The sequence below is a fragment of the Myotis lucifugus genome, unplaced genomic scaffold (genome assembly GCF_000147115.1).
Source record: "Myotis lucifugus unplaced genomic scaffold, Myoluc2.0 scaffold_208, whole genome shotgun sequence".
In the NCBI taxonomy this organism is placed as follows: domain Eukaryota; kingdom Metazoa; phylum Chordata; class Mammalia; order Chiroptera; family Vespertilionidae; genus Myotis; species Myotis lucifugus.
In genome coordinates, this window is record NW_005871256.1 from 1896344 (window position 1) to 1915332 (window position 18989).

The 18989-nt window shown below is 45.4% G+C and overlaps 1 protein-coding gene across 5 annotated transcripts; it reads right to left on the bottom strand.

The window, feature by feature from the left end:
• Positions 1 to 74: 74 nt before the first annotated feature.
• PMS2 (PMS1 homolog 2, mismatch repair system component) lies at positions 75 to 18857 on the bottom strand. 5 transcript variants are annotated; one of them, XM_006097691.2, is made up of 15 exons: positions 18751 to 18857; positions 16889 to 17028; positions 16033 to 16119; positions 15760 to 15862; positions 14477 to 14660; positions 14183 to 14350; positions 13674 to 13771; positions 12545 to 12644; positions 12092 to 12176; positions 9963 to 10118; positions 8228 to 9068; positions 5946 to 6113; positions 4276 to 4376; positions 3912 to 4081; positions 75 to 774 (listed from the first exon to the last, which is right to left on the bottom strand). In XM_006097691.2, exons 1-15 carry the CDS (start codon positions 18771 to 18773, stop codon positions 631 to 633), a joined length of 2568 nt encoding a protein of 855 aa, XP_006097753.1. In that variant the 5' UTR covers positions 18774 to 18857; the 3' UTR covers positions 75 to 630. The 5 variants fall into 5 exon arrangements, with proteins under 5 accessions (XP_006097753.1, XP_023617224.1, XP_023617223.1 ...); XM_023761456.1 differs by having other exon boundaries at positions 16889 to 17023; positions 18751 to 18853; XM_023761455.1 differs by lacking the exon at positions 18751 to 18857 and having other exon boundaries at positions 16889 to 17605.
• Between the last annotated feature and the right edge of the window lie 132 nt (positions 18858 to 18989).

Consider the following 18989-nt stretch of genomic DNA (forward strand, 5'->3'; position numbering starts at 1 on the left):
CCAGTACCACTCGGAGCCAGTAACTGGAATATCTGGCAGCTCCCACCCCAAGGAAACCACATCACAGCCTTAAATTACGGCCAAATCCAAACCTTTTATTTCCCCTTGCCTACAACAGTGCCTGCCGCCCTGGGGAACATTTAAAAATCATAATCCCAGCTCCACTGGGTCCTTTCTTCCCAGCTGGGCAGAGACCCCCACTAGGTTTTCCAGATTATTCCTTTAAAAAAAATGTATGTACATCAGGGTTGAGAACTAGTGAGCCAAGAGGATCATAATTTTAAATTTATGAAATTAAACCATTGTCGACTTAATCATCATTAGGCTTAGCGTTGCAGCCTAAAATATGCTAGGCCAGAGCCAAGGCCTGGATGGCTTCCAAAGTGCTCTTCCCATTTTTGAAAAAACATGCTCTTGCCTGTACACACACACACACACACACACACATACACACACACATAAATTCAGAACAAAAAACACTGCAGCAATACTCCACATGGTGCAAAAGGCTCTCAACATCATTTCTAAATGGCGCTGCTATGTGTTGTTGTTTTTTAAGTAGGCTAATTTTGAAACAAAATGGTTAAACCCTGCCTTGCAAAACAGAAAAGTCCAGTCTATAAAACAAGGTCAGTTTTGAGAAATGACGTCCAGATTGGCGATGTGTCTCATGGTCGGCCTGCCGTGGGGACAGTTCCAGGGATGGTCCATCTCACCCATATGGGCGATGAGTTTCTTCATCTCACTTGTGTTAAGAGCAGTTCCAATCATCACCTGAATACGAGACACAACGGTTTCAAGTTTTACTCGGTCTGGGTTAGAATAACAACTCTCTAGCCGAATTTTTCTCTAAAACAAAGCTGGACAAGATTACAACTCAAAGCCAACATTCCCTGAAAAATCTTCCCCCAGACAACACTGCCTTCTAATACCTCAGCGTCCACCTTTCTGTGACACCCCCCCTCCCTGGCTCCTTCCCTTTCCTCAAGATGCCGTCATCCGCCCAGAAGCCAACTAGTCTCAACGGTGCCAGCACAACCTCTGTGCCGGCCACCCTCACCTGTCATCTCAGCAACTGCAACGACCTCCTAACAGCCTCCCTGCTCCCCCTCACCGCACCCACCATCCTCCACTCAGCCGCCAGTGACCCCTTTGAACGGTGCCAGAGCTCCTGGCTCTTCACCTGAATAACAGCGCAGTGCATCACCTGATCTGGCCTTCACGCCTGCACTTGCAAGCATACAACCTTCCCTCCCCCACTGCAGCCACACTGGAGTGCCTGCCTCAGGACCTTGGTACTGGCTGTGCCCTCTACCGGGAGGCTCTCCTCCAATGTGGGCATGCCTCACTTCCCCGCTCCCCTCGGGCTTCTGCCCTAATGCCCCGCCTCCTCTCAGGGAACCAGCTCTCCTCGTCTACCCCGCTGTAGCCCTCGCCTTGCCTTTGCTCCATAGCTCCTATCACTATCTGACAGATACAGGGAGATGGACGATGCCACGGCAAGCAAGAAACGGAGGCCCTGAAACAAGGAGAGGTGGCGAGAGGTGGCAGGCCTGAAACTGGCAGTCCCAGAGGCAGGATATGGGGCAGCACTCTGCCACATTGGAGGAACACAGACAACAGACAAATTAACAGGAACAAGACAGCTATCACTCAGGGGCGCTGTGCCCTAATGCCGGGAAGAGGCCACTTCAGTCGGTGCTCAGGGACCAGGGGCAGAGGGAGCCAGGGATGTGACGCAGGAATGTGAAGCAGGGAATCCAGGCAGAGGGACGGGTCAGCACTCAGGGCTTGAGACGGGAAGGGGACCAGAGTGACTGGTCTGCAGACAAGAGCAGCACACGGGGCTGGAAGGGCAGATGGCCAGAGCCTGCGCCCTCGGTGTGCTGCCCGGAGGACAAGAGCTGCAGCTGAATGGACCTGCCAGGTGGGCATGAAGGAGCAGCCCGTTGGCTGTGGGCATGAAGGAGCAGCCCGTTGGCTCTGATCTCTGAGTCACACGAAGACATAATTTTAAATGTCTGGCTCTCAGCACAGGCCAGTCCCAACTCTCACAAACTCCAGCGCTGGGTTGATAGGCCTTCATCAAAGAAATCTCTGTGGCTGAAAGTCAGGTCCCGGCCCTAGTCCCTGCTCTAGTTAAACTCCTCTCTTGAGTAATTTCATGCAACTCCATGGCTGTGAAGTACACCTAACATTTTATCTCCAGCACTGATAGTTCCCCTGAGCTCGAGACTCATTAATAGGACTGTTCTAGACCCTCCACTTACCATCTAGAGCAGCGGTTCTCAACCTGTGGGTCACGACCCCTTTGGCAGTCGAACGACCCTTTCACAGGGGTCGCCTAAGACCATCCTGCATATCAGATATTTACATTATGATTCATAACAGTAGCAACATTACAGTTATGAAGTAGCAACGAAAATAATTTTATCGTTGGGTCACAACATGAGGAACTGTATTTAAAGGGCCAGAAGGTTGAGAACCACTGATAGAGGAATCCCAAATATAACACATCTAAACTGAACTCTTAATCCCACTCACGCCCCAAATGTAAAAAGCTACTGCTTTCCCCACCACCTTTATTTCTGGCACCCCCTAGTCCAGTGATGGCGAACCTATGACACGCGTGTCAGAGGTGACACGCGAACTCATTTTTTTGGTTGATTTTTCTTTGTTAAATGGCATTTAAATATATAAGATAAATATCAAAAATATAAGTCTTTGTTTTACTATGGTTGCAAATATAAAAAATTTCTATATGTGACACGGCACCAGAGTTAAGTTAGGGTTTTTCAAAATGCTGACACGCCGAGCTCCAAAGGTTCGCCATCACTGCCCTAGTCTGTTCTCAGCCAGGACAACTCTCCAGGGGCTCCCAACACATGCAGCACCAACTCTCAGGTCTGACCAGGACCAGCAAGACCCGCTGTGGGTCCATGGCTGCTGGGCTTCTCTCGTCCTAGTCCCCTGCTCAGTCACTGGGATCAGCCCCCAACTTTGCTCAAACCCCCGGAGCCTTCACACTTGCCATTTCTTCTGTTTGGAAAGTTCTGACCCAATGGGCTCCCTCTCATCTTCTAAGGTCAGCTCAGATGTCATCTCCTCCGACAGCCTTTCCCTGCTCCCGCCTCTACTGTTCACCTCAATCTTCTGTGGGCACTCCCTGTCCCAATACTGTTGTAATTTCCTTACTCAACTGACTGGCATCTGAAGCTGGCGTGGCTTTGCCATGTCTATTTCTCCCCACTAAGCCATGAGCTCCACAAGGACGAGGACCTCATCTGCACGGTGGCGCTGTGGCCCCAGCACCTGGCACAGGGTGGGCCACACAGCAGGGGCTCCAGGGGTACATGTCGAAGGAATGGCGTCCTGGCCTTTCCAATGGGCCAGGAGATAGAGATTCACTTATGTTACCTGGACACCAGGCTGTCAACCACTGCTCCCCTCTCCAGCGCCTGCACAGTGAGTTAATGAGCAATGCTTCACGGCGCCCTGTGAAATGCGTGCTGACTTCACGGCACCCTATGAAGGACTCGGTGCGACCTGCGCAGTGTTGTGCAGGCAGGGCAGCAGCAGTTCTCTATCTACCAACGTTGTTAATATCCACATGGTCCACAGACAAACAACACGCATGGACAGCTAACTGCACTGGGATCAATGAACCTCTGAGAGTGAATACACTTAATGGAAGTAGAGAAAAAGCAGCAATTATGGGGTAGAGTCAAAGATAACGCAGACATGTGGAGATGGCATGTCAGGTTGACAGGGCGATGAGGCTCTATCTATACAATGACTTGTGGCCGTCACAGCCACACACAACGCTGACTGCCCAGCAGCTGAGCTGAGGACTTCTGGGGACTAGAGTGCGCAGACCCTGGGGTCCTGCCAGGGGAGCTTCCTTTACTTACAGACTTGCGACAGGCCCTGGAGGCGAACATCTGCCTGACGCGGGAAGGCCGGCACATAACCCCAGGGCTGTCACTCAGCATGAAGATCAGCTCATCGATGTCCTGGGGTCCGAAGGTCCAGTTTTTACTAGTTGGCAAGGAAATCAATTTAGCCCTTTCAGTGATGGGAGCTAAAAGAATAAAATTTGAAGAAAAAAAAATCATTAGTTGAAAAATGTGTTTTGTTTGAGTGCTACCTGTACTAGGTATCTGACAGAGAGGGCAACCATCTTCACTTCTTATAAAATATATGGATCTCTCTGACCTCAAAGATTGGTCCCAGTTCTAAAAGGGCACAGTTCTACAGGCTTAAGTAATAACTCACCACTTTCATCGATAACAAAATCAAAGCCATTCTTCCTGAAGATTTCCAGGTTTTCTATCAGGACGGCTTCATTGACAGCAGTTAAGTTGAGAGTCTGGGGTCTGAAAGTCAAAGGAGAGAGTCAAGCCATATCTTCAAGTCAAACATGCAGGTATAACGCAGAAATGAAATTAAAACAATACTGTGAGCTCTTGAATCCATTTCAAAAAGAACGGGAATAGTAACACTTCATTGAGCTATGTGCCTTTCCTGTCAAAAAACTTGCTGAGAATTTCCTTTTAATTTTTTTTTTTAAGTTCGTTTCAGGAGTTAAAGTATAAAAGTAAGTTGCTTTTCATGAATCTGCCATCCCACCTGTCTTTTTCTGAATCCTCTCCTGGGGACTAGAGTGAGCAGACCCCGTAAGAAAGCGCAGACCCAGTCTCTGCCCTCGTGGAGTAATAGTCTATTGGGGAAGAAAGGCATTGATCAAACAGTCAAATAAATTACAACTACAGCTACACTGAGAATCAGGAAGAAGAGACACCCAGTGCCCGAGGGGCAGAAAGTAAGTGAGACTTGACCTGGAAAGAGACGGGGTCAGGGCAGGATTCTCTAAGAAAATTTTACAAAGTAGCTTATTAAAGGTCCTTCCATTGCCATTCACTTCTGCTGAAAACAACACAATTAGTGCATCCCACAGGAAAGAGAGAACTCCTCATATTGTAAGGAAACCTGTGTTTCCCCGCTCAGTGACTGCTTTATTGTACGCTTTTTCATGCTGGGATCTACTTCTGCTGGGATCTGAGTTTATTTTGCTATGTATTTTAATTTCTCAAGTGAAAAGCCATGCCCTCTTCTTATAATTTTGCTTAAGAAAAGACTTCTGGCCCAGCCAGTGTAGGTCAGTGGTTGAGCACTGACTCATGTACCAGGAGGTCACGGTTTGATTCCCGGGCAGGGCACATGCCCAGGTTGCAGGCTCAATCCCCAGTAAAGGGCCTGCAGGAGGCAGCTGATTAATGATTCTCATCATTGATGTTCTATCCCTCTCTCCCTCTCCTTTCTTCTCTATGAAATCAATAAACATTTAAAAAGAAAGGAAAATACTTCTGGTTTACATGGTATACCATCACACCACCACATGGTCAGTTGCCAACATTCAATCTGGCAAAGGACAGGGAAATACAGAATCTGTGGTGACTATGTAGCCATTGGAACTGTCTACGGTAGCTGAGGACTGACACGCAGGCAATGCTGCCCTGAACACGCACATTCCATGTGCCATAAACAGATTTACTAAGTACTAAAAGTTGCCTTTCATCAGAAGGGTTTTCTGGCCAACCAGTGACAGACATTTTTCGATGGCTAAAATGTTGGGTACTTGTAAGAACACAGCTGTGTGACCTTGAGCACGTTACTGAACCTCTATGTGAAATGGTGATAGTAACAGTGACTACCTCATAGTTTGTGAGAATTAAATTAATACATGCCTTCAACAATGCCTGGCATATAATAAGCACTCAGTAAATGGCAGGTATGACTATTATTATGTAAAAAGTATAAAAATCTACTGTAGGGATGCTCATGGCAAATCTATGTGTACATACATAGGCACACGTGTAAGCTATTAGACCTGACATGCGGGAGGGGAAACGACCCTGAAAATCCAGAACCTGACGTGCACCTGCCTGATCAGCCTCTGGCCCTGCAGCGCGGTGTGCTGCTGGAGCATCTCGAAGTTGTACTTCTCATCCGTGGCGTGCTGGTCCACGATGAAGAGGTCCGCGTCCAGTTTGGTGATGATAAAACCCAAGTTGAACTGACCGATGACTTCCATCTCTGCAAACATCGTTTTACTGCATGGAGAAAACGATAATTGTGAGGCATTTTAAAAGACTATTTTCCTGATGAAAAAAAATCAAGAACCACAATAACTGGTGATCAATAAGTGCTTGTTGAATTACTTAAAATCTGTCTTTAAAATCGCAGTTAACTTCACTTTTCGAGGGCTGACAGAATGCAAAGGTCAAGGACAAGCAGCTCTCACTTGGGGCACCTGACGGGCGCTTCCCCATCCAGCACACACCTGCTGTGACTGTGCGTGAGCGTACGTGCACCTGAAAGAACCTGGCTCTCTTCACTGCATCCGAGTTCACCGTTCCACCAGATGACATGCAAAGTTCACCCCACTTAATTACACACACCCCAATTAATTACACACTGCTGAAAGGACATATTTCCTGAAGACCTTTCTCAGTGTAAGCTAGGCACTATGAATAGCAAAGGAATTACATAACATAAAAGTCTTGAAGAATTTATACTCTAGCCCCAGCTGTGGCTCAGTGGTTGAACGTTGACCTATGAACCAGGAGGTCACAGTTCGATTTTGGGTCAGGGCACATGACTGGGTTTCGGGCTCGATCCCCAGTGGAGGTGGCGGGGGGGGGGGGGGGTGCAGGAGGCAACCAATCAATGATCCTCTCTCCCTCTCCCTTCCTCTCTGAAATAAATAAAAATATATTAAAAACAGAAAGAATTTATACTCTAAATCAGGCAAAGCCTACGTGGTCCACACTAAAAGTGCTACAAAAGTTCAGTGTCATTACACAGCTGCACTGTGTTCAGTCAACTGCAAGGCAAAGTTTAAAAAGACAAAAGTTAAGCCCTAGCCAGTTTGGCTCAGTGGATGGAGCGTTGGCCTGCGGTCTTGAGGGTCCCAGGTTCGATTCCAGTCAAGGGAATGTACCTTGGTTGCGGGCACATACCCAGTGGGGAGTGTGCAGGAGGCAGCTGATCGATGTTTCTCTCTCATCGATGTTTCTAACTCTATCTCTCTCCCTTCCTCTCTGTAAAAAATCAATAAAATATATATTTCATTAAAAAGACAAAAGTTAAGAATTTCAGAATTCAACATTTTAACAAGTCACGATGTTGTACATGATTACTGACTGAAAAAGGGGGCAGTATTTTCTATTATCTGTAGCCTTATCTTTTTCTTTAAATTGACTCCTTTTCCGTAGCCTTATCCGGAATGATCTTCTTAAAACCACAGGTTTGACAATGTGTTCTATCCACCAAAAGTGAATGAATTCCTTTCAGCGGAAAAAAAGTCGCTGTGGGCTGAAAACCTTGAGGAAGAGGAATGAAATCAGGATCAAGGGATCCACTGACTTGGACAGACAGATAGGACACGCTAAGGAAATCCAAGGGGAAAATTCTTGCACGGTTTTGGGCAGGAGAAAGAGTTCTTTATAGCAAATGTATCTGCTGGATGTGCGAGGCAGTGAAAGGAGTTGGTGAATGGAGGAAGCCTTGCCAGGGATGCACTGGTACGGATAAAGGCCGCTTTGTGGAATCAAACTGGCTCCAAATTTAGAATCTTCTAGAGCAGTGGTTCTCAACCTTCCTAATGCCGCGACCCTTTAATTCAGTTCCTCATGCTGTGGTGACCCCCAACCATAAAATTATTTTCGTTGCTACTTCATATCTGTAATTTTGCTACTGTTATGAATGGTAATGTAAATATCTGATACGCAGGATGTATTTTCAGTTACAAATTGAACATAATTAAAGCATAGTGATTAATCACAAAAACAATATGTAATTATATATGTGTTTTCCGATGGTCTTAGGCGACCCCTGTGAAAGGGTTGTTCAACCCACAAAGGGGTCGCGACCCAGAGGTTGAGAACCACTGTTCTAGAGGGAGGGAGAAAGAGAGGAAAGTGGGGCAAGTCTGACGTTCTGAGATACAAGTCTGTGGTGCACGGAAGACCCCAGGGAGGACCACCCTGATAGGCAGCAGGGGCCAGAGGCCCAGGCGCTGGTGCCAAGGCAGAGCCACACCCAGGCCTGACCCAGAAGAGATGCCATCACAGCAGAGCACACAAGACCCAGAGGAGCGAAAGCTGACTCTGGAAGGATCACGCACACACCAATGAGCAAAGGTGCTCTCAGGGAAAGCCTTTACCTTATCTCCTTCCTTAGTTCCTCTTCTGCTGCTTGATTTTCTCCAGGACAAATCTTTGCCCGGAACCTCCTGTAGTTCTGCTCGCCTCTGCGCTGCTCTTGGTGATGTAACTGCTTCACGCGTGTAGTTAAAGAACTCAGGGAAAAGTCCAGGGGCACGATCTTCTTGTTAATTTTAACAGCGACGTCAACCTGAGACACCGACATGTTCTGCATATTAACCGCCTTCTGAGGGATGTCAGAACTGAAGGGAATTCCTTCTTTTTTTAATCGCTTGGTGTTTGAGAGATTAGTTGGCTGAGGCCACATTCTAAATTTACATCCGCTGTCTTCTGGGTCTAAATGGCATTCCATGTCTGAAAAACGACGCCCAGTTTCAGGCAACTTCTCACACGACTCCATCTTTTCTTGTGAAGACCTGTCTTCCGGGGAGCTGGCTGCTCGGTCACTGCTGGAGTGACTGCCCATGTCCGGGGTGCTGAACCCCTCCTCTGAGCCTGCGGAGGTACTGCCATGCCCTGAGTCCCTTTCCGCCTCCTCTCTGTCCTCATCCGGACTCATCCCCCCTCCTGGAGGGCCGGTCCAGCCTGCGCCTGAGCAGGGTTTCTGGGGGCAGAGGGCGTCTGAAGGCCTGGAAGACGGCACGCTTCTCTTCTGTCTCGGAGAAACCTGCCTGTTCTGAGGCCTGTTCTCTGCTGAGTGACGAAGAGAAAAGGCCTCCCGCAGCCTGGAAATGGTCACCGCCCTTCTCTCTGCTCCTCGCGTCCCTAGCGAAGCGGGACTCCCCTGCTTCTCTGGCAGAGGCTTTTCTGTCTCTGCCCAGTGCGGTTTCAGTAAGTGGCCTAGGCAGAGAGGAACAGAGGAGAGTGTCAGGAATAAGAGGAACAGCGCCACAAAAGAGGAGATACAATTGAGAAAGCATGAACACTGTTCGACATTAACCACAAAGAGAGACAAATGAAAACCTCACATGATGCCCAGGTCTGCTCACCAGAATGGGTAGAATGAAAACACAAGCATTCACTCGGACAAGGATGGAATGGGATGTGTCCACATGGCTGGTGGTAGTGAGGCAGACACACTGCTGTGTAAAGTGCTCTGGGAGTGTCGCCTAAACCTAAACACATGCTTGCCTGGGACCCAGCCTCGCCTCTCCCGTCAGAAACACTTGCCTATACTGGACAAAGCCATGGGTGAGGGTGTTCACCACAGCTTAGTTCATTATAGCCGCAAACTGGAAACTACCCAACTGTAAGGGCCTCCAAAAACTCCCTCCTCCCTCAAAGGAATGAGACAATGGGCAAAAACTGTCAGGATCAACTTTCTCAGAACTCTGAAAATGAAAAGGCTTGCACAGCATTCAGCTGAGTTCTGGTAAGAACACATCCCTGTGCACTAATGATGACTCGTGTTCTTTCTTTCTTTTTTCTTTTAGAGAGAGAGAAAGGGAGAGAGAAATATCAATTTGTTGCTCTACACATTCACGCATTCATTGGTTGCCTCCTGTATGTGCCCTGACCAGGGATCAAACTCGCAACCTTGGCATATGGGGACAGCACTCCAACCAACTGAGCTACCTGGCCAGGGTGCTCCTGTTCTTTTTAAACAGATTACTTTCTAGTGAGACACACCTTTTCTATCTAGAAGAGGAGATTTTATTTCATGTCAAAAGAAACTAAGGAAAGTATCACAACAGCTATGTTTTAGAAGCTGTTGATGTACTTGCAGTTTTTTACCTTCAATATCCAGCAGTGGCTGCTGACTGATGTTCAGTTTGCTGACATCACTATCGAACATTCCTATCAAAGATGTCTTTAAAACTGCCAACAGAAGCTTCTCGTCTTGTAGGAAAATTTGCCTTTTATCTGGAGTAACATTGATATCAACACATCCTAAGGCAAAAAAAAAGAAAAGACACTTACTGTGTTTAAATTCACCTATAACAACAGAAATTCCCCTACCTACTATTTTATTCACTTGTACTGACCAAATGTACTATTAAAGACATTAGTGTCCAAATTATTATTCATAAACTATAAAATTAGATCCTTCAAATAAACAAGGAAAAGATGAACAATTTTCTAAATAGAAAAAATATGCAAAGATTTCAATGTGTAAATTGCATAAGAAAAAGAATAAGCAGGTGAAAATTCTATATAATAAAAGCCTAATATGCTGTGTCTGGTCATCTGTTCAACCAATCAAAGCATAATATGCTAATGATATGCTAAGGCCGCTCAACTGCTCGCTATAACGTACACTGACCACTAGGGGGCAGACAGTCAACTGGGTCAACCAGTCACTATGATGTGCACTGACCACCAAGGGGCAGATGCTCCAACCGGTAGGTTAGCTTGCTGCTGGGGTCTGGCCAATCGGGGACGGGCTGGACACGCCCTGGAGCCCTCCCTGGTTCCTCCCCAGCTGGTTAACCTCCTACATCCCTCTCTGGCCCAGGTCCCTCCCCGGCCCCGATTGCGCACCTATGGGTCCCTTGGCCTGGCCTGTGCCCTCTCGCAATCCGGGACGACTCAGGGGATGTTGGAGAGCTGGTTTCAGCCCGATGGTGGAACTGACCACTGGGGGGCAGACACTCAATGCAGAAGCTGGCCCCTGGTGGTCAGGGTGTTCCCACAGGGGGAGCACTGCTCAGCCAGAAGCTGAGCTTATGACTGGCGAGCGCAGTGGCGGTGGTGGGAGCTTCTCCAGCCTCCACGGCAGCGCTGATGGCTTATTTGGACACATCCCCCGAGGGCTCCTGGACTGCGAAGATACAGGCCTGGCTGAGGGGACTCCCTCCACGCCCCCTCTCCCGAGTGCATGAATTTCATGCACTGGGCCTCTAGTGTATAATAAAACTGCAAACTAAAGGAAGATGTCACTTTATCACCTACCAAATTCGGTTAAAAAGTATAATACCTAATATATTGTTGGTAGATGTGTAAATTGGTACATCACAATCATTTCCACTAGTGCAGTCATTCTAATTCTAGGAATTTATCTAAAGGGAATAATCAAATATAGAGATGATGATTTAATTATAAGGACAGTATTTAAATTTCCAAAAACTGAAATAAACAAGTTTAAAATGAAGATATATCCATACACTGGAATATAATAAATGTAGCTATTAAAATCATGTTTCTGAATAATTTTTAATGACATAGTGAAGAAAATATTTATATCCAAGGACAAAGAGTACTACACAAAATTACCCAAAATTCTTTTCTCACCTCAAAGTATATGGATAGATACGGAGGTCATTACAAATTTTTAAGGTGTACACATATGTATTTTCTAAGTACCTAGAAAAAATACTGGATAGCAATAAACCAGAATTTTTAAAATCATAAGAAAAATATTAAATAAATTAATTTCTAAGTCAGGGAGAACCTTCTCCCTTTGTTGACATGAAAAAGGCACATTTTCCTAATAATACAATTAACACAATTTCAAGTAGAAAGCAGAAAAATCTGTATTAAAAATGTAACAAATAAGAATCTGTAAAATAAAACTGAAAGCCTGTTAAAAAAAAAAAAAAAAAGGCCCTAGCCGGTTTGGCTCAGTGGATAGAGCATTGGCCTGCAGAGTGAAGGGTCCCAGGTTCGATTCTGGTCAAGAGCACATGCCTGGGTTGCAGGCTCCATTCCCATCCCCAATTCTCTCTCATCATTGATGTTTCTAACTTTCTCTCCCTCTCCTTTCCTCTCTGAAATCAATAAAAATAAAAATATATTTTTTAAAAATACATGGCCATTAACTGTTACTATAAGAGTCTGTTTCCAGTCATATCAGAGCTTTATACTTTCATTGTATTATTTTAGGAGTAAGTTACCAATTTTACTGAAATGTCAGTGGAACTTACCTGAATCAACAGAAATATTAAGAACAACAAATGGGTACTGATGTCGATTATACATGTGATAGACCTCGTTCACAAGTCTGGAAACCTACAAACAAAACAAAGATTAGAAAAAAGTAAGTGTTCCCTTTCCCCAGGGTTCTAATAACATGCTGTTCTAACCCATCACTAAAGGGATACATTTTTAACAGCTTTCGTGAGGTGTAATTGGCCTGCAATAACTTACACATATTTAAAGTATACAATCAAGATAATGAATATCCATCACCCAAAAAAGATTCCTTGTGCCCCTCCATCATGGATCCCTAAGACTGAATCTTTTTCCAATCTAAAGATGCTCTTGAAGAAATGCCAAACATTGCAGGTGCAGTTTAAATACTCATAAAACACATTCAAATGGACATAGTAATGTATTTGTATGATTTTACAAAAACTTGCACAAAAAATTTTAAATACCTTTGCTGGGTCACACGGCCGCCAATTGATAAAAAAGAACTGTCTGTCTGTTGAACTCCGTCCAACACCATGAGTACAGTGAGAGATGAAACCCGAGATACTGTTCAGTGTGAACAAGGGCAGGAGGCCAGAGTGAAAAGGATTAGAAACACATAGGATATGGCACATTCTTGAAGTAGAAAAGAAATAAAAACATAAAACCCGGTGGCCTGCAACTAAGTACTAACATTTCAGTTAATGTGCATTTGTGTTCCATTCCAGTGAATCGTAAGGACACGGACCTTCTAGAAGGCTCTAACGCTCCGGTAGAGCAAATCCACCACAGGCAATGCCACGGGTTCAAAATGATTTGCTTCAGCTCTCCTCTCACCTTCCCTATTAAATCCTGGGCCCCCACACAAGGCGTGGGTCTCACTGCAAACACACATTCCAGAACCTTTGCGCTGTCCCCACCGGCTAGCCAGGGAATCCGACTATTTGTCACTAGGATCTCTGCCCACATTCCCTGCCCTTTTAAAATCTGCTCTGTTAGCTAACTTGTATCTACTGAGGTGCTGGTTAGGTGCTTATTCCACCTGAGATCAACCTCAGGAATATTTGCATTTCCGTAAGAATGATGCCTTAACATAAATTAATCCCCCGTCTTTAATTCCAGGCATAGGCCAAAGGCAAGTGGAGGGAGAGTAAGCAATACAGGCCCCACAGGCCCAGTCCTGCTGATGGAAAATGTCTCTTTTTCTTCCATTAAAAGTAATGATGCTGGACTAGGCTTCGGGTAAGGCATGAATTAAAGGAAACACAGCCTCCATTGTTCTCTGCCAGATCCCAATAAAGTAAAACATTATACACAAAACAATTTATTTTAATGTTTCTAATTGTTCACTAAACGTAACCTTTGCTACAAAGATTAATTCAATACAAAACCCCTAAAACACATCAGTTGCCCAGAATATTGTTTGAATTAAGTAACTGACTCCTTCGTATACATCTCTTTCTCAGCAGTAACACTGCTTACAGGCTTATAATGAACAAAAGAAACTAAAAGCCTTAAAATCACTATCTTTAAAAAGAAAAAAACTAAAGAAAAAAAAATACTTGATTGTCATTTTCCTGGAGGCAATCTACTCACCAAAACTGATTCTGCAGAGCATCTGAGCAGCTGAGCCCGAACTCTTCACAGACGCTGTCGCTAGGGGGCAGCTGCACAAAAGGAATGAGGCTCTGCAACTAGAAGAAACCAGGACTCAGTGATTTCCTAACGGACAGAAGGACCTAACTGCAGAGAGGAAGACGTGAGGGTTCTTGTGTTTTCTTTCCTAGTCAACTAACCTCAGTAGGAGCACAAGGAATTCCCACAGCTGCGTTTTACATTATATTAATTTTTATTTTTCTCTAGAAAGATGAAATACTTAGCTCCTGCTTATCCATAATCAACATATTGCCCATAATACTTGATATTTTTTCAGACAGAGAGTAAGAGTATTATTTTATTCTCTACCAGAGTGAAGTAAAACTCGCAGAACTCAACATTAATTTTTGTGACAGATACCCAATAATATCAGTTCTCAGATTTTATTCTCCATTCTATCGTAAAGGACAACAGGAACCTGCCTTAATCACTAGAGCAGTAAGATATACCTGTTTCTGCCCAAACACAGATCCAATATTGTCCCTTATGCTGGAGCTTCCGCTTGTGCTCACCACAGGCTGTCGTTTTCCTTGTCCCACCTGATTGGTGCAACTTACACGGACGCCCGAGGAAATGATACAGTACGCGTGGAGGACATGGACCATTTTGGCAAATTCCTGTTCAAAAAGCACAGGCAAAAGACTTAATAAGAGAACAAGTAGAGAGTAAAGCGTTCCAGCAGATCTGCTGCTGTGGCTGTTCCTAACAGTCTCAATGCTTCTGGGATCCTGAAATGACCGCACCTTTTTAATATTCCTTTGAAACTCCTTATGGCGCACAGGCAGCGTGTAAAACAGCTGCTGGACACTGACGGTCGTCCCTCTGGGCCGTGGGAATGGGGTTTTCTGGGTAATTTTCCCATTGTGATCAAACACCAGTCGAGTCCCAACCTTCGCAGACGAGTGGCAGGTAGAAATGGTGACGTCACTGGAAGAGAATGCCAGGGGTGGCCGGGTCAGAAAGATCAGGTGCTGGCGGTCAGGACATCACACGCTCACTTTCTCACTTCTGTTCTCTCAAGACTAAGAGATGATGAACCCTCTGAGATAATCAAGAGAGTTCAAATGGGTGAGGGATCATCATAAAATCTAAGGTACGACAGAGTTCTGAAAATGCTTTTTGTTGATTTTTGGTAAAAATATGTTTTTATTGATTTCAGAGAGAGAAAGGGAGAGGGAGAAAGAGAGAGAAACCATGATGAGGGAATTACTGATCAGCTGCCTGCTGCGTACTCCCTACTGGGGATTGAGCCCACAACCCGGGCATGAACCCTGACCGTAATCAAACCATGACCTCCTGGTTCATAGGTCGATGCCCAACCACTAAGCCACACCAGCCAGCTGTAAATGCTTTGTTTTGATAAAAACTTTGAAATTTATTTACACTGCAAAAGAGTAAAAGATCTCAAAACTTATATATTCACAAATAAATATTTCTTTCTGATTTGTTACTAGTGTTCTAACAAAAATGTTTAAAAGGATACAAAAGATATTATAGTTCAAAAATTGAAGTTAAAACCAATAGCATCTATAATTTATTATCTCTGTTATTTTAAAATTGAGAAGTCAGCCCTACCTGGTTTGGCTCAGTGGATAGAGCGTTGGCCTGTGGAAGACAATTCTGGTCAAGGGTACATGCCCAGGTTGCGGGCTCGATCCCCAGTGGGGGGGCATGCAAGAGGCAGCCAATCAATGATTCTCTCTCATCATTGATGTTTCAATCTCTCTCTCCCTCTCCTTTCCTCTCTGAAATCAATAAAAAATATATATTTTTTAAAAACTGAGAAGTCACTGCTTGACTAAGGGTAACAATTTTTTTATAATACTATATGCTTCATTTCATTCATTCATTGCTTACATTTCAGAGACATTATCACTTAGATTGATAGTAAGATAAAACAGAATGAAGAAGTGAAAAGTTGAGACACTCAGACAAAGAGGTGTAAATAATAATGATTCTAATTATGCTTTTTAATTTTCAGAAAGATTTTTTACAGTCAAGTTAGTAGATAAAAATGTTGCATCACCTCAGTGCACAAAGTGAGCTCAGAGCTTCCCCCCGAAAGCCAAAAGTTTCAACCTGAGTTAGGTCAGCAAACTCTTGAATCTTAGAAGTGTGATGTTTCAGAGCTGGAAGAGAGGTGCAAAGTGAGGTTCAGGGTATCTGAAGGGGTATAGCAATGAACATACACAATGCCCACCAAAGTAACTGGCTGTGAAAAGCAGTTTTACTGTTTACTCAACACTCTGAAATATTTTGCCCACATATTTTAAAATAGAGTTAGAAAAATTCAACTTACTTAAGCCTTCAAAGTTTTCTTCTTCTACCCCACATCCATTGTCTGAAACTTCAATGAGATCCACCCCATAGTCTTTAAGCCTTAGATCTAAGGATAAAAAATTTTTCAAAGAATTGATCCATGTAAAAGCCTTATATTGACAGTATTTATAACATACATATGCAAATTTGAGTCATAACTGTACTTACTTAAATGTATTATTGTCACTTCATTTTTTTAATATATATTATTGATTTTTTACAGAGAGGAAGGGAGAGGGATAGAGAGTTAGAAACATTGATGAGAGAGAAACATCGATCAGCTGCCTCCTGCACACCCCCTACTGAGGATGTGCCCGCAACCAAGGTACATGCCCTTGACCGGAATCAAACCTGGGACCCTTCAGTCCTCAGGCCGAAGCTCTATCCACTGAGCCAAACCGGTTAGGGCTAAAAAGAGTAATTTTAACATACTCATTAAAGAAAACGGGCTTTGGAATCAGACTTCCTGGGGTCATATTTTACTAGCTTTATAACCTAAAAAAAAAAAAAAAAGTAAATTCCCTGTGCCTTAACTTCCTCCTTTGTTAAATAAAGAGAGTAGTAACAATAGTAATAATTCCTATCTCATAAGATTATTCTGCAGGTTAAATAAGGTATCCCATCCATAGTTCTTAACACAATGTCTGCCTAGCACATAGCAAGAACACAATAAAAGTTAACTGCTATTATTATTACTACCTAGTACATAGTAATTTACTTTATTAACTAACTTGAAGTTAAAAGTATAATTGAGTGTCTTATGACAGTAACAAATGTTACATGAATAAAACAGCATAAGCTGGCTATTTCTTGTGGCTTAAGTCTCCCAAACTTACCAATATTAGTGGCGCCGGCATCCACGCTATTTTCCACCAACTCCTTCACGGCAGAACTTAGACTCAGGACCACTTGCCCAGAGCAAATCTGATGGACCGACCTCCGATCAATAGGCTTGATGACCTTAGCAAGTTCTGTACTAAAGGAACCAGTTACAAGAAACAAGGCAAGGATGCATTTATGTACTTTCCATCCCGGTTTCAACGGTAGGAAGTGATTCATCTCTGTTAACAGTTAACGGGGCTAACGTGTTCATTTATTATACAAACATATGCATTTATTACATTCACAAATACTAAATGTTGTTCTACAGTTCTTAAACGTTTGTCAAAAAATCCTCTGACTTAGATGCTACGAATGCAATAGAAATCTAAAAATCTAATGATACCGGGATCTACATGGAGGAGACACCTGTGCCCCTCAACCTATGGGTCAATGGGTCAATAATTTCTTGCAAAGATGGGATCTTCTTTCTTGAGAAGAGAAAGCAACACTTCTCACACAATTTGCAAAACCAAGAGCATGATGGGAAATACAAAGTGCTTATGTCAAAACCAAAGCCATCTGAGAACCTGGGTGGGTGCCGGTTGTAAAACTGTTCCCATGGCTGCCTTTGAATCCCTACTGCCAGCTGCTGCCTTAAAGGCCCTCAAAGTACTGGCTCTACCTGCTTATTTATTTATTTATTTTTTAATTCTCACCGGAGGGTATTTTTCCATTGATTTTTCGAGAGAGTGGAAAGAGAGAGAGAAAAACATCCAAGTGAGAGACACATCGATCGGTTGCCTCCCGCATGCCCCGACCAGGGCTGGGAGCCTGCAACCGACGGACGTGCCCTTGACGACGGGAATCGAACCCGGGACCCTTCGGTCCGCAGGCCGACGCTCCACCCACTGAGCCCACCCGGCTAGGCCTGCACCTGCTGTAGGCGTTTTCCAACCCTGTTCGTCTCCACTTCCTCCTGACTCCAACCCATCCTCCGTGCTACCAGCACCGCTCCTTCAGAAAGCACCCGTCTGTCTGGTCAAACAATGTTTCTGCTGAAAAACTTAGCCTGCTGCATGGAGTGTAACGTGTAGTCGTAACGGAACCCCGCCTACTCCACCGGCCCCTTCTCTCCAGGCCTCCCTTCGACGAGACCCCTCCATGGTGCTCACTGCTCCCGGTCCATTCGGCCTCTCCGTCTAGACGGCGCCCCTCTCCCTCTCCTGCCTGGCAAACCCCAAGAACGCATTCCACATGTGCATGAACCCCACAATTCCTCGTCAACGGGGTGGTAACTTGGGTGAAACAGGACACAGGAAGGAGCCACAGGCCTCGGGTCCATTTCTGATACTGACTCTGGGGGGTGGGGGCCAAAACACTGAAACACGGCGAACCTGGGTTCAGGGATCTGACACTGAACGCGGAGAACCCGCCGAAGGAAGGCTCGCGACCCCGAATTCGGTGTGGCCTGCCAGCCAGTGATCGCATTCTAAGCAGAGAGAGAGGTTCTGCATTTTTTAAACGGCGGCCATGCAAATCAGCAGGTCCCTTGAAGCCTCCTCCAAATAACCTCAATTTTTTTTTGCCCCAAAAGGAGAGAAACCTTCAGTGCACTGGGACTTCAGGCCCGACTTCACGTCCATGGACGTGTGGCGGCGTCCGGGCTCAGCCGGCCTGGGCGCGGGCCGATACCCCCGCCTACCCGGCCGCACCGGGCTCCCGAGGTGGCAGCGGTGGGCGGAGCGCTGAGGAGCCCTCTCCGGAGCCTGCTGGCCGGCAGGATCCCCACACGCCCTGGGCATTTCCCCCTCCTTTGCAGGAACGCCGTCCGCCTTAAAAAGGGCGACGGCGAGGGGAGATTGCAAGCTCCGCTCACCTCGGCGCTTCGGCTCGTTCCATGGATGCTGAGCCGGACGCGCTCTGGGACTCGCGACAGTTCCTACCGCCGCTCCCACGGCTGCCCCGCCTCCAAGCCGCCCATTGGCTGTTTCTGAAACTGTGCCCCACCCCTTCCGGGTGGGGCGGAAACAGAGGCTCCCATCTCCTTCTCGCTGATTGGTGGTATGAAAAATCGGGGCCGTGACGTCAGAGAGCCCGAGCCAATTAGAGCACACG

Bases quoted from the DNA above. Each gene is read 5' to 3' on its own strand.
- PMS2 (XM_023761455.1), bottom strand. From the start codon at position 17,111: ATGAATCACTTCCTACCGTTGAAACCGGGATGGAAAGTACATAAATGC. The intron at 16,120-16,888 runs GTAAGTTTGGGA...TTTTATCCTTAG, and splicing joins TGCCGGCGCCACTAATATTG to ATCTAAGGCTTAAAGACTAT. The intron at 12,177-12,544 runs GTATTTAAAATT...TTTTGTTTGTAG, and splicing joins GGCCGTGTGACCCAGCAAAG to GTTTCCAGACTTGTGAACGA.